This window comes from Vipera berus (assembly GCF_964194415.1).
Source record: "Vipera berus genome assembly, chromosome: 1".
Lineage (NCBI taxonomy): Eukaryota > Metazoa > Chordata > Lepidosauria > Squamata > Viperidae > Vipera > Vipera berus.
This window is the reverse complement of record NC_138202.1, coordinates 350,589,938-350,603,798: the sequence shown is the minus strand read 5'-3', so window position 1 is coordinate 350,603,798 and position 13,861 is coordinate 350,589,938. Positions and strand designations below refer to the sequence as shown.

The following is a 13,861-nucleotide window of genomic DNA, read 5'->3' as shown; positions in this document are numbered from 1 at the left end:
GACGGAGGAAAAGTAGCTACAGCCACTCGCTGAGATCAAGAAGATTATTAGGGCTTTTAAGGTAAAGGTAAAGGTTCCCCCGCACATGCGTGCTAGTCGTTTCCAACTCTAGGGGCCGGTGCTCATCTCCGTTTCAAAGCCAAAGAGCCAGCGCTTGTCCGAGGACGTCTCTGTGGTCATGTGGCCGGCATGACTAGACGCCAAAGGTGCACGGAACGCTGTTACCTTCCCACCGGAGTGGTCCCTATTTTTCTACTTGCATTTTTACATGCTTTCGAACTGCTAGGTTGGCAGAAGCTGGGACGAGTAACAGGCGCTCACTCTGCTACGCGGCACTCGGGATTCGACCCGCCAAACTGCCGACCATCTGATTGACAAGCTCAGCGTCCTAACCCACTGAGCCACTGCGTCCCTTTCGTTAGGGCTTTTATTCATTGTTTATTTAATTGATGATTTTTATCCCCCCACCTTTATGATTTTCATAAATAACTTGAGATGGTGAACATATATAATACTATTTCCTCCTCCTATTTTCTCCACAACAACATCCCAGTCAGGTGGGTTGGGTTGAGCGAGAGAGTGGCCCAAAGCCACCCAGCTGGTTTTCATCCTAAAGTGGGTCTAGAACTCACAGTCTCTTGGTTTCTAGGCCAGCACCTTAACCACTGCACCAAACTGGCGCTCTTTATTATCGTATTTTAAAATTGAATGTTCCAATTTGGTGTGTTTGTGTGTGTGTGTGCTTGCGCGCACGTGTGCGTGCACATGTGATTGGTTTGAGTGACTTCTTAAAATCTGGCCTTCTGCAAGTGACATTGTCTAAGCCAGTGTTTCTTAATCTTAGCCCCTTTAAGATGTGTGGACTTTAACTCCCAGAAATCTTCAACCAGCATGCTAGCTGGGGAATTCTGGGAATTGAAGTCCATACATCTTAGCATCCTGGCTATGGAATTCTGGAAGTTGAAGTCCACACATCTTAAAGGGGCTGAGATTGAGAAACATTGGTCTAAGCCAGGCAGCCCACAGGCTGGATGCGTCATGCACAGGCCACACCCACCCTGGCTCCACAAAGGTAAAAAATGTTGTGATACATCATGTGACACGATCGAGTTTAACACCCATGGTCTAAGCTGAGAAACTAAGGAGGGTTAAGTCTGGTTAATTCTTGCATGTGATAGCACCAGGGCAATAGCAAGCTAGGAAATTGAATTACTTTCTGGAAATGACAACTCAGTTTTGGATTGTTGCTGAGCATGCTTGCTAAGAAATGTCCTCAACTCAAAGGAGGTTTTCCTTTTTTAAAACCAGGGTGAAAGCTACACTTGCTTTAATTTAATTCAAAGACCTTAAAATAATTGCTGACAATCAACTGAATGTCAGCAATATCATGTGTCCTAAGAGTGGAAGTAGTTTGATAGTGCATACAGTGATTCAAAATCATGGAGGCATGGTGGGGTGGGGAGATGTCTTTCATTAGATGTATTCAAGTGGAAGTTAAACAGTCCTTTGCAGGAGATGCTTTAATGTGGATGTGTGCACTAAACAGGGTTGGACTCCATGGCCTAATTGATCCTTCTAACTTTAATTCTAGGTCTTTTCTTTGGTTAGGTGTATGATGGGTACATGACCCGTGGAGAGGACAATGAGAACTAGTGGCTAAAATGTCAGGCTAACAGTAGCAGACCCTAGATTCAAATGGACTAAGAAATTCTCATTTGTAATTAAACTGTGAGGTGATTAACCCATCTCTGCTTGTTGAACTGTTGTGAAAACAGTGCAAAATAATCCTTATTACAACACCTTTAAGCACCTTTAGGGAGATGGAGAAAAAATGAGTGGCAAAGACAGTTGCTGGTGGTAGAATAAACATGTTTGACGCGTGTATTCTGATTGTTGCTTTTTTTCCTAACAGGACCCCTCTAAAACTGTTGTGTGAAAGTATGAAGAGGCAGATTGTTTCCAGAGCCTTCTATGGATGTAAGTTCTATCTGTGAGGCTGGATCCCAGCTGGGCATCAAACTAACTGCCCACCACACCTGGTGCCATCCAGGCAAAAACATCCATAGAAGGGCTCAAAATGAGGAAGTTGGTGGATAGAGCAGAGGTCGAGAAATGCCTCAAGTGTTGGGGGAGCCTCAAGGGCAGAATTAGCCTTGAATCCTTGTGTAGCCGCAAGTGATCCAGAACTGATATCCCTTAAGTGCCATAGAACCTTATCTATCTGTTCCCAGGCAAAGGTCGGCACTCTGCAGAGATTCCTGTACAATAGGCTGAATATAATAAAGTGGTTGGCTTGAACCATACATGTGAGGATCTGAGTTGCTTGCATCTGACAGGAACTCAAGACCAACCCCATCCTTTTTATTATGTGTGTTGACATCACACACACATGGAAAATAGGCAACGTTTTGTATCTCAGTGCTCTGTCCACCATCTTGCTAATTTTGAGCCTTCCCTTCCCTCACATGGAGACCACTGTATTTGGGTACGGCACTTTTATTTATGAAGAAAATGTATATGGCCGCCCGATTCACTCACAGTGACTGTGGGTAGCTTAAGAAGTAAAAGCTCAAATACAAAACCCAATAAGCCTCCACCCTCAAACCAACCACTCTCTCTGTATCATCCTGGGGTCCCCACGTCCATTGGCAGAACCATGTCTTCAGGCCTTCAAAAGAGTGTCATCCATCTTATCTCCACAGGGGCAATGTTCCACAGAAAGGGAGCCACTATGGAGGAGGTCCTTCTTCTTGGTCCCATTAGATGACCCTCCTTAAGAAAGTGGACCTGTAACATACAGTATCTCCTCACTCTGGGAGGTCAAGTAAATCTTACTGGGAAAAGATGGTCCTTCAAATAACACTGCAGCTTTCATCAGCCCAGCCAGCGTTACTGCTGGGTGGCCAGGTTGCAAAAGGTGCAACTCTGAACAGGCCCAAAGGCATGGGATTTTTTTACCTAAATGACTATGTATTTATTGGCCTTCAATTGCATCTGAATGGCACCAGACTGGGCAAAAGCAGAACTGTAGGCCACATAGTTGACAGCCATTTTGTGTGCTTTTTTATAGCAGTTATGCTTAAGAGGGGAGTCTGCCTTTGAGAAGATGATGGCTTTGAACTTGGTCAACTTTCTGATATTTGAGAGAATTGTTTTGATTAGGATTTCAATAAAAATCTTCCTGGTCTATAGCCATAGGAAATAATCTTCATATTGGGAATGATCAGGACATTTTTTTAAAAAAAACCAGAATATTTCAATAGAATAAAAGTATACAAAATTAAAAGATTAAGGGAAAAAAAATAGAAAATAAGAACAAGATAGAAAGAAAAGAATCGTGGTTGCTGCCCTTTTTTTATTGAGTAATCGTCATCTTATTCTTTCCCCTTCCTCTTTGATTCTTTTTAATCCCCGAAGTCATGAATCATCAATTCAGTCTTTTCTTCTTTCAACAAAAAGTCTATATAAGACTTCCAGTCTTTTTTTTTTTAAAAAAAAGTCTTTATATTGCTACCTTGACTAAAATGATCCGCTTTGCCTTTACTGTGAGTTCTATCAGTTTTATAATCCAATTTTCTACGGTGGGTATTTCCACATTCTTTTATCTTTGTGTGTGGAATAATCATGCAGCAGTTACCACAATATTAATTTCCCATATATCTTTTCCAGTTCATCAATCATAAAAGCCAATAAAAAAATCCAGTTTCATTGTGCGAGTTTACACCCAAAATTTCTTTGTTTTTTCAGAAATCCACCATGCAGGATAAAAGTTTTACCTCTTTTTCACGCTTCCAAGACTGACTTGTTATTTCTTTTATCTATTTTGTGACAATTTAACTGATGTCGTATATCAACTGTACATCATTTTATAAAACTTATCTTGTAAAGTTTGACACAGTGTAAATTTATATCAGTTTCCTACATTTTTAACCCTATGCCCTTATTTATATGATAACCAAAATTTGCAGCTTGAGAATAATCAAAATTCTATGCTGTAATCCCAACCCTGGAAATCTCCCTTCCACCAAAATTCTGCTATTTTAAGCCAAGTTCGTTTATTACGTTTTACAAGCTTGCTGACAGCCAGTCCACTAATAAAGTGGAGTGTGCTGTAAAACAGTCGACAAAGTGCTGTTGTCTCAGAGCAATTCCTGGGAAACAAGTTGGACTGTATAAGATATAAATTTGATGACAATGGCTAAGGGCATCTAATGAATTTCAGTTAGATCAAGTTGGACATACAAATAGTCCTCAATTTATGACCATTCATGTAGAGACTGTTGAAGTTACAACCGTGCTGAAAAAAAGTGGCTTCCAACCGGTCCTCTACTAAGGAGCTGTGGTGGCGCAGTGGTTAGAATGCAGCTTTGCAGGCTGACTCTGCCCACTGCCGAGAGTTCGATCTGGACCAGCTCAAAATTGACTCAGCCTTCCGTCCGTCTGAGAATAGTAAAATCAGGACCCAGATTGTTGGGGGCAATGTGCTGACTCTGTAAGCCACTTAGAGAGTGCTATAAAAACACAATGAAGCAGTATATAAGTCTAAGTGCTACTGCTATGATTGTCACAGCGTCCCTAACGATGACATGGTCAAAATTTGGATTTTTGGCAACGTGCATGTATTTATGATGGTTGCAATGTCCCAAGATTATGCGATTGCCATTTGTGACTTTTCCAGTTGGCTTCCGAGACATTGGGAGAAGCTGGATTGCCTTAACAAACAACTGGTTCATTAATGATCATGTGACTTGTTTAATGACCCCAACCAAAAGGTTGCCCAACTTCCTTAACAACCGCCTCACTTAGCAAAGGAGGTTCTGGCCCTCAGTGTGGTCGTAAGTCGAGAACTGCACATATACAGCCTCCTGTTGGTCAGTAAGTCACAAAAACACCATAATACTCTCTTGGTTTGAACAATAAGTGCCAGACCTGTTAAATGTGTCTGTTGCCTGCTCCTGACAGGGCTCGCTTACTGCCGTCACCTGTCCACTGTCCGGACTCACTTGTCTGCCTTGGTGAACCATTCCATCATCCCACCAGATAAACCCACAAGTGCTGCAGAGGGGCTGACCAAAGAGGTCTGGAGCAAGTACCAGAAGGATAAGAAGGCAAGACTGTGTAAATTAAATATAGATAGCCCTTGACTGTGATTATTCGTTTAGAGCAGGGGTCTTCAAACTTGGCCCTTTTATGACTTGTGGACTTCAACTCCCAGAATTCCTCAGCCAGCGTGCCTGGCTGAGGAATTCTGGGAGTTGAAGTCCACAAGTCATAAAAGGGCCAAGTCTGAAGAACTCCCAGTTTAGAGACTCTTCGAAGTTACGAAGGTGCTGAAAAAACATAATTTTTTATTTTTTATTTTTTTTATTTTAATTCCATTTATATCCCGCCCTTCTCCGAAGACTCAGGGCGGCTTACAAGCTTAGCAGTAGCTAATGTTGATGGTAGTTTGTTCTCTGAGCTTGTTGTTCAGTTTCCGAATGTTTCATCATCAGGCTAGTTGCAGTTCGGTGGATGATGTTACCTAGCCTGGTGATGAAACGCTCAGAAAGTGAACAAGAAGCTCAGAGAACAAACTACCACCAACATCTACCACCTGAGCTATAAATATTTTCCATCATTTCTAAATAATTAATGACTCTCCTGCGCTTGCAATCCTTGCAGTATCCCCACGGTCAAATGATTGTGATCTGGATGCTTGGCAACTGGCTTGCATTTATGATAGCTGCTGTTCTACGTAATGGCTCAAAATAAAAGTTGCATCTTCCCTGGCACTGTATCTCTGAACACGGTACAATGTTTGTGGGGAGAGCAACACAGCAGAGGATCCCAGAGGTCTTTGGAGTTGGGTGATCAGCAATTTTAAATAAATAAAGGATGTGTGCTTTTAGAGACATCGGCTGACCATTGTGTGTGCTACATTGGATATAGCTTTCTTTGATCCAGCTGGATTTCCTTATATTCTTAAGAGGAGTCATTCTCCACATTATATTTCAGGAATAAATCTGTTATGGATTGCAAATTTGTTCTCCTTTCCTTGACCCTAAATCAGAGTTTCCCGACCTTTCTGAGTTGGCTGCCTGGAGTGGGGGGGGAAGGGGGAAAGAGGGGATGGTTTTGTGGGAGGGGCAGCTGTGCATGCACACGTGCAAGTACTCATTGCTCGTGTGAATGGGGCTGCGAGCGCCCATGACACTCACACAAATGGGGCCCCGAGCACCTGCAACGCTTGCCTGAGTGGGGCTGCGAGCCCCTGCAATGCTCCTGCGAGTAGGGCTGTGTGCGCATGCACACTAGCCGGACACTCATGCGCCCCAGTTGGGTATAGGCTGCGGACCGATGGTGGTCTGCGACCCACAGGTGTTGGGGACCCTTGCCTTAAATGGAACAATTCATGCATAAGAGGGGACTCGTCAGCTTCTTGATGAGAGGGACTTACTCCCTGCGCATAGAATTAATTTTAAGCACTAGGAGGGGGGGGAAATGGATGATGGTTTGACTGGCTAGCCTGGGTATCAAATAGAAATGTCTCCCAGTATTATGTTACTTACTTATTTATTATATTTTTATCCTATTTTTATTACTTTATAAGTAACAAGAAGGCAAGTATAACTAATGCTCCTTCCTCCTCCTATTTTACCCACAGCAGCAGCCCTGTGAGGTGGGTTGGGCTGAGACAGAATGACTGGCCCAAAGTCACCCAGCTGATTTTCATGCCTAAGGTGGGGCTAGAACTCACAGTCACCTGGTGACTGGCCCAAGTCACCTAGGTGGCTTTCATGTTTAAGGTGAGACTAAAACTCACAGTCTCCTGATTTCTAGCTAGGTGCCTTAACCACTAGACCAAAATGGTTGTAGATTTTTGGTTTTGATCAAATCCTAATTTTACAACCCATTCCATCTAAGCAAATAGCTGTCTTTACCATAATGAATTAGTTGTCTTTAGCTATAAGAAAGGAAAGATTTTCCACTTTTGAATTAGTAGGTGTTTGCTAAATGTCCTATAATTTCTCTCTCTCAATTTCACTCTCACTGCCTTTCCTATTAGAATTACAAGGAATTGGAGCTGCTCAGACGGGTCTACTACGGTGGGGTGCAACATGAAATTCGGAAGGAGGTGTGGCCGTTCTTGCTGGGACACTACAAGTTTGGCATGAGCAAGAAGGAAATGGAACTGGTACTTAATTTCTCTTCAGTATTTCCAAGACAGATTCTAGAAGATGAGAATTCAATTTATTGGGAGACTCGGTAATATATACAGAGAGATCCTAGTTTCACTTCCAGCATTTCTGGTTAAAAGGACAAAATAGTGGAGGATGGGAAAGACTTCTCCAATATCTCTGAAAAACCATTCACAGTTGAAACAAAGCAAAGCAAAGAGCTTTGCAAAGCAAAACAAATGGACTTTTCATCTTGAGAACTAGAAAAGAGCCTTGGTGGAGCAGTGGGCTAATGCCTCCTTAAGTAACACCAGCTGCCTGCAATTAGTGCAGGTTCGCATCCCACCAGTGGCGTAGCGTGGGTTGTCAGCACCCGGGGCAATTTGTGCCCCCTAACCCGGTGACGTCATGGCACTGCCGAAAGGACGCGCCCCGCAGCGGCGTAGACTTTCCAAGAAGAGTCGCGCGCATGCGGGATGCTTCCGGGTCCCTCTCGAGGGCGGCTGGGCGGGGCTCCGACCTGCAAGAGCCGCTGCATTCAAGCTCGCACGTGAGCCCCGCTAAATAAAGCCACGCATGCGCATGAAGCTAGGCCAGCCGGCCGGCGGGTCCATCTTCGCTCGGCCAAGCCTGCCGGGGCGCCTGCGGGGCGCTTGCGGTTGGCCTGAGCCTGGGCGGAGAGTTGGGCGCTTCTATTTATTTTATTCAGTTTATGTGGCCGCCCATCTCACCTGCCGGACTCGTTTCGCTTTGCAAGAAAGAGCAGCTCGAGAGCGGAGCCAAGCCGACTCTGTGCAGCCCTTGGGGCTCCCTGAGCAGCTCAGTGCGAGCGCGCCCCCCCAGATGTTGCGCCCGGTGCGGCCGGCCCCCCCTGCACCCCCCACGCTACGCCACTGCATCCCACCAGGCTCAAGGTTGACTCAGCCTTCCATCCTTCCAAGGTAGGTAAAATGAGGACCCAGATTGTTGGGGGCAATAAGCTGACTTTGTAATAATGCCGCTTGGCGGGGGGCCGAAAGCCCTAATAAGCAGGCATATACATAGAATGAAGGCTATTGCTAAGCACATTGGTTTGTGCTTAAATTGTAAGCCGCCCTGAGTCTTCGGAGAAGGGCGGGATATAAATGGGATTAAAAAAAAACAAAAAAACAAAACACACCCAGCAAGGTCAGATGTGACCTGCAGGGCTTCAGTTTAGGGTCAAGCGAGCCTGTCACAGATTGTACCTCGTAAGAGAGGACCAAGCTAAGCCCGAGGGAGAGCTCAAATGCGTCGTTAGTCATGAGTCTCTTCATGCCCACAAGAGATCTAAGTCCAGTCCATCATGAATTCCTTATCTACTGCCGAATTGCTTTGACCGTCAGTAGTTCAGGTTCAGTTTAAGCTTACAGTAAATCTTTATACCCGCTTGAACTGCCTTGATCTCCTGATTTCCCTGGAGCTCGACAGTATCATTGCTTATGTTTCTGTGGAGTTGCTAGCCTGAATTAAATTCTTCTCTTCCTTCCTAAGGTGGACGAGGACATTGTACGCCGGTACCAGAAGGTGATGAGTGAGTGGAAAGCCTGCGAGGTGGTGGTGAAGCTTCGGGAGAAAGAATCTCAGACGGCCATTAAGTTTTCCTCCGGGAGCAGCATAGATAGTCACGTGCAAAAGCTGATCCACAGGGACTCCACCATCAGCAATGATGTAAGACTGAGGAAGGAAAACAATGGCCCTTTTATGACTTGTGGACTTCAACTTCCAGAATTCCTGAGCCAGCCATGCTGGCTCAGGGATTCTGGGAGTTGAAGTCCAGAAGTCATAAAAGGGCCATCGTTCTCCACCTGTGATGTAAGATGATGGGCTGGGTCCATCAGTGAGGTCACATCTCACTCTGTCATATGAACATCTGCAAAGCAAAGACCGAGGAGCTCTCATTTCCTTCCATATTTTCATATCTTAGGATTACCAAGCAGATACAAGTAGTCCCTGATGTACAACCATTTGTTTAGTGACCGTTCAAGCTTAAAACGGCACTGAAAAAAGTGTCTTACATTTACAGATAGTCCTCGGCGTATGACCACAATTGAGCCCAAAATTTCTGTTGCTAAATGAGACATTTGTTAAGTGAGTTTCAACTTACTTTATGGCCTTCTTTAGCCGCCGTTGTTAAGTGAATCTGGCTTCCCATTGACTTTGCTTGCCAAAAGGTTGTGAAAGATTATCACATGACCGCATGATACCGCAACCGTCATAAATATGAGTCAGTTTCCAAGCATCTAAACTTTGATCCCAAGGCCATGGGGATGCTGCAACAGCTGTAACTATGGAAAACGGTCATAAGTCACTTTTTTCAGTGCCGTTGTAACTTTGAGCAGCCACTCAATGAACTGTTGTAAGTCGAGAACTACCTGTATAACCATCACAGCAACATCAACATTTGGGGCTTGGCAACCAGCACGTATTTACAATGGTTGTGGTGTTCTGGGGTCATGAGATCACCATTTGCAACCTTCCCAGCCATAGCTTCTGACAAAGTCAGTGAGGGAACTGCAGCAGTTTGCTTAACAACTGTGGTAAAAAAAAGTCATAAAAACCAGCCACGACTCACTTTAACAACCGTCTTGATTAGCCATGGAAATTCTGGTGCCAATTGTACCGTGTTGCCCCAAAAATAAGACCGGGTCTTATATTAATTTTTGCTCCCCAAAACGCATTAGGGTTTATTTTCTGGTTAAGGCTTATATTCTGGGAAATACGGTACTAAATGTATCCGTCTAGCTGACAATCTTAACTGGGGCTTATTTTGGGGGTGGGGCTTATATTATAAGTGTCCTGGAAAATCACGCTAGGGCTTATTTCCTGGTTGGGCCTTATTTTCGGGGAAACATGGTAGTCGTACATCAAGGTCTACCTGTTCTTCTAAAGAGAACATACAAGGGCAATTTTTCCCTTGTTCTTTGGTCTCCTAACAGCCGATATCCAAAAGTAAAAGCTGCAAACAAATGTTATAGCATCGTGTTTTTCCTTGAAAAAAATATATCCAGCTAGCTATTCCATTTTTGATTTAGCTGTATTGATCCGCTTTGTGTTTTTCCCGGTGTCCTTTTATGTTCTGAGTGTGCTCGAGGTTTATTGGATTCCATGGGGAGGATTGTAATTATCTTTCTCTATATTGTAAATCTTAGGATTCTTTCAGCTGTGCTGTTACTTCCTTTTTAGATCCCATAAGTCTCTTTAGATCCCATAAACCCCTTTAACTCCCATAAGCCCCTTTTGGGGCTATAATTTCATTGGCAGTTGCCACCTGCATTTGCTTTTAGAAGGAGTGAAATAAAGAGCCCTGCCCAAAATAAACTTGGTTCTATTTCGTTCAGAACTCCAGCTGTATTCTCCTTCAAACTACTTGGTTTTCCCTTCATTCCCCTCTAACAGCCATGCAACTTTTTGTGACTTGGGCATTTCGTGGCCCTTAGACGGTATCCAGCCCTTTAGCTGTCTCTTTCTGGCTCCCATGGATTCTTTTATTTTGAAGGGGACTGCTATTTTTTTTTTCAGTTTACCCAGGTGCCTGCATGCATTCCTATGCATCTTTACAACTCTGTTGGTTTGGCCCTCCACAACAGTCCCAGTTTTTCATGTGGCCTCTAGGGACAATTAATTTCCCACCTCTGTCATTGACCATGCTGTCTTTCTGTTAGGCAGTTTGGGGGATGGAGGTTTATTTATTTATTTTATTTTATTTTATTGGATTTGTATACCGCCCTTTCCCGAAGGACTCAGGGTGGTTAACAGGGTAATTAAAACAAGAAATACAAAAATTAAAAACAATTAAAAAGATTATAACAGTCCCTGAAAAAGTAAAAAAACCCAATTAAAATTAGAATTAAAATTCTCAGCCTGGGCCAGAGAGCTCGAAGAGCCAGGTCTTCAGGTCCCGGCGGAATGAACGGAGGTCGGGGGCAGTCCTCAGCTCCACGGGCAGCTGGTTCCAGAGGGCAGGCGCACCCACTGAGAAGGCCCTCCCCCTGGGTGTTATCCGCTAGCAATCTTACCAGCGGCACCCTGAGAAGACCCTCCCCGTGGGAGCGCACTGGATGAAGGGAACTTGATGCTGGCAGCAGGTGTTCCCTCAGATATCCCGGACCCTCGCCATTTAGGGCTTTATAGGTCATCACCAGCACCTTGAATCTCACCCGGAGGGCAACCGGAAGCCAATGCAGCTCGCGGAGTAGAGGTGTTACATGGGAGTATCGGGAAACCCCCATCACAACTCGCACGGCTGCATTCTGCACCAGCTGAAGCCTACGAGTGGTCCTCAAGGGCAGCCCCATGTAGAGAGCGTTGCAGTAGTCTAAACGGGAGGTCACGAGCGCATGAGTGACTGTGCGTAGGGCATCTCGGTCCAGGTAGGGTCGCAACTGGCGCACCAGGTTCCCTCTTGTCTCTGGCAAAAAACCAGCAGGAGTCAGGTAAGACTTTTTCCAGCTACAGATCATCCTCAACTTATAACCAGAGATGAGAGGTCTTTAAGCAGAAGCTAAATAGATCATACTTGGAAGTTTAATAGGGTTTCCACCCTGCATGGAAAGTGCATTCATGACTTCAAAGGCTTGCCTCCAGAAGTTGTGGGTGTTTCATCACTGGAGGTTTTTAAGAAGAGATTGGACAACCAGTTAATCTGACATGGTGCAGGGTTGGCTGCTTGAGCACGGGGTTGAAAACCTCCAAGGTCCCCTCCAACTCTGTTACTCTGTTATTCCTTCAATTCTCCGGGTGTGTTTGCACCTTACATTTAACCAAATCAGCTTGTTACAGACCCAAGAGCTGAGTTCACCCAACATGGAAAGATTAGTTTGAAGCTTGGTCATTATTTTGTGGCTCAGACTGACATGCAAATTTGATGCTTTATGGTTCAGGTTATAGCAAGGACCAGAAGGCGAGTTAATTCACTAAGTATGGTCAGCAGTGTTGTGAGAAGACAGAGCCTATTACTCTTTTCTTACATTAATTAAGAGCCCTGGTGGCACAGTAGTTAGAATGCAGTATTGCAGGTTGACTCTGCTCACTGCCAGCAGTTCGATCCTGATCAGCTCAAGATGCTCTCAGCCTTCCATCCTTCTAAGGTCAGTAAAATGAGGACCCAGATTGTTAGGGGCAATATGATGACTCTATAAACCGCTTAAAGGGGGCTGTAAAGCACTGTGGAGCACTATACAGATAGTCCTCGACTTACAACCACAATTGGGCCCAAACTTTTTGTTGCTAAGTGAACATTTGTTACGTAACATTTGTTACATTTTTGCTCCATTTTGCAACCTTTCTTGCCACAGCTGATAAGTGAAACACTGCAGTTGTTAAATTGGTAACATGGTTATTAAGTGAATCTGGCTTACCCATTGACTTTGCTTGTCAGAATGTTACAAAAGGTGATCACATCGCGCGCGCGCACACACACACACACACACACACACACACACACAGAGGAAACAGCAACCGTCATAAATGTGAATCAGTTGCCAAGGATCTGAATTTTGATCAAGTGTCCATGGGGATGCTGCAATGGCCATAAGTGTGAAAAACAGCCATAAGTCACTTTTTCCAGTGCCGTGGTAATTTTCAAACAGTCACTCGGGGATCACCTGCTGCCGGCGTCAACTTCCCTCCGCCCTGTGCGTTCCCACAGAGAGGGCCTCCTCAGGGTGCCACCGGTCAAAGAATGTCGGCTGGTGGCCCCCAGGGGGAGGGCCTTCTCTGTGGGCGCCCCGGCTTTATGGAATCAGCTGCCGGTTGAGCTCCGGATGGCACCTGACCTTCGCTCCTTCCGACGCGACTTGAAGACCTACCTATTCGAACAAGCCAGCCTGGCCTCATGGGGGATGCGTTGGGGTTTTTTTATTGGGAATTTTTTACATTTTTCTACTGTTTTTAGTACGGACTCATATTTAATTCTCTTTTTAATTTTTGTATTTTGTATTTTTATATATGCCCTGTTCACCGCCCTGAGTCCTTCGGGAGAAGGGCGGTATACAAATATAATAAACTTTAAACTTTAAACTGTTGTAAGCTGAGGTCTGCCTATATAAATCTAAATGCCATTGCTGTTAATCTTCCTTGTCTTCTTTTTCCCTGACTGACCTATTGCTCTTCGCAGGTGTTCGTTTCTGTGGATGAAATGGACTCCGTAGAGAGAGAGCTGAAGGCCCACGAAGAACAGTCTTTGACCAGGGCTTGCCTAGATGCACCAACAGTTGTGGTGGCCATTGACCAACAACAGTCGGTAGAATTTGACTCTCCTGACTCTGGGCTCCCTTCTTCTCGGAATTACTCAGTCACTTCAGGCATCCTCTCCAGCATTGATGATGGGCAGAGCATCTGCTTTGAGGATGGGACCGAAGAGGTTACTGGCCCGGAGCTGCAGAGACCGGATTTGGATCACATTTCACCAATCAAGGGCTTGGCTCCTTCGGGTTGTGCAATGGAGGAACAGCTGTGTTCCCAAACAGACTCTAAAACAGCTGCAGAAGAGAGCATCTCTGTGTGCTCTGCTGCTTATACGGTAGGTAAGGGCCAAGGGCAGACATAGGCATGCGCAGGCAGTCCTCACTTAATGACATTCGTTTGGACTGGAATTTCACATCCTCTGTTCAAAGGATGGACAGAGGGCATGGCATCCATGAAATTTCCTTCCCAGTGAGGAATCCAAGTTCCTTCCCCAA

At 44.9% G+C, this 13,861-nt stretch overlaps 1 protein-coding gene across 7 annotated transcripts in view; it reads left to right on the top strand.

Moving 5' to 3' along the window:
• The window catches only part of SGSM2 (small G protein signaling modulator 2), a 135,320-nt gene that overhangs the window by 109,135 nt on the left and 12,324 nt on the right, over positions 1-13,861 (top strand). For all 7 annotated transcript variants that reach the window (XM_081346576.1, XM_081346573.1, XM_081346575.1 and 4 more), the window contains 5 exons: positions 1,913-1,977; positions 4,963-5,108; positions 7,049-7,177; positions 8,673-8,849; positions 13,297-13,701. In XM_081346576.1, the coding sequence (XP_081202702.1) occupies positions 1,913-1,977; positions 4,963-5,108; positions 7,049-7,177; positions 8,673-8,849; positions 13,297-13,701 (922 nt within the window). The remainder of the gene's footprint in view (positions 1-1,912; positions 1,978-4,962; positions 5,109-7,048; positions 7,178-8,672; positions 8,850-13,296; positions 13,702-13,861) is intronic.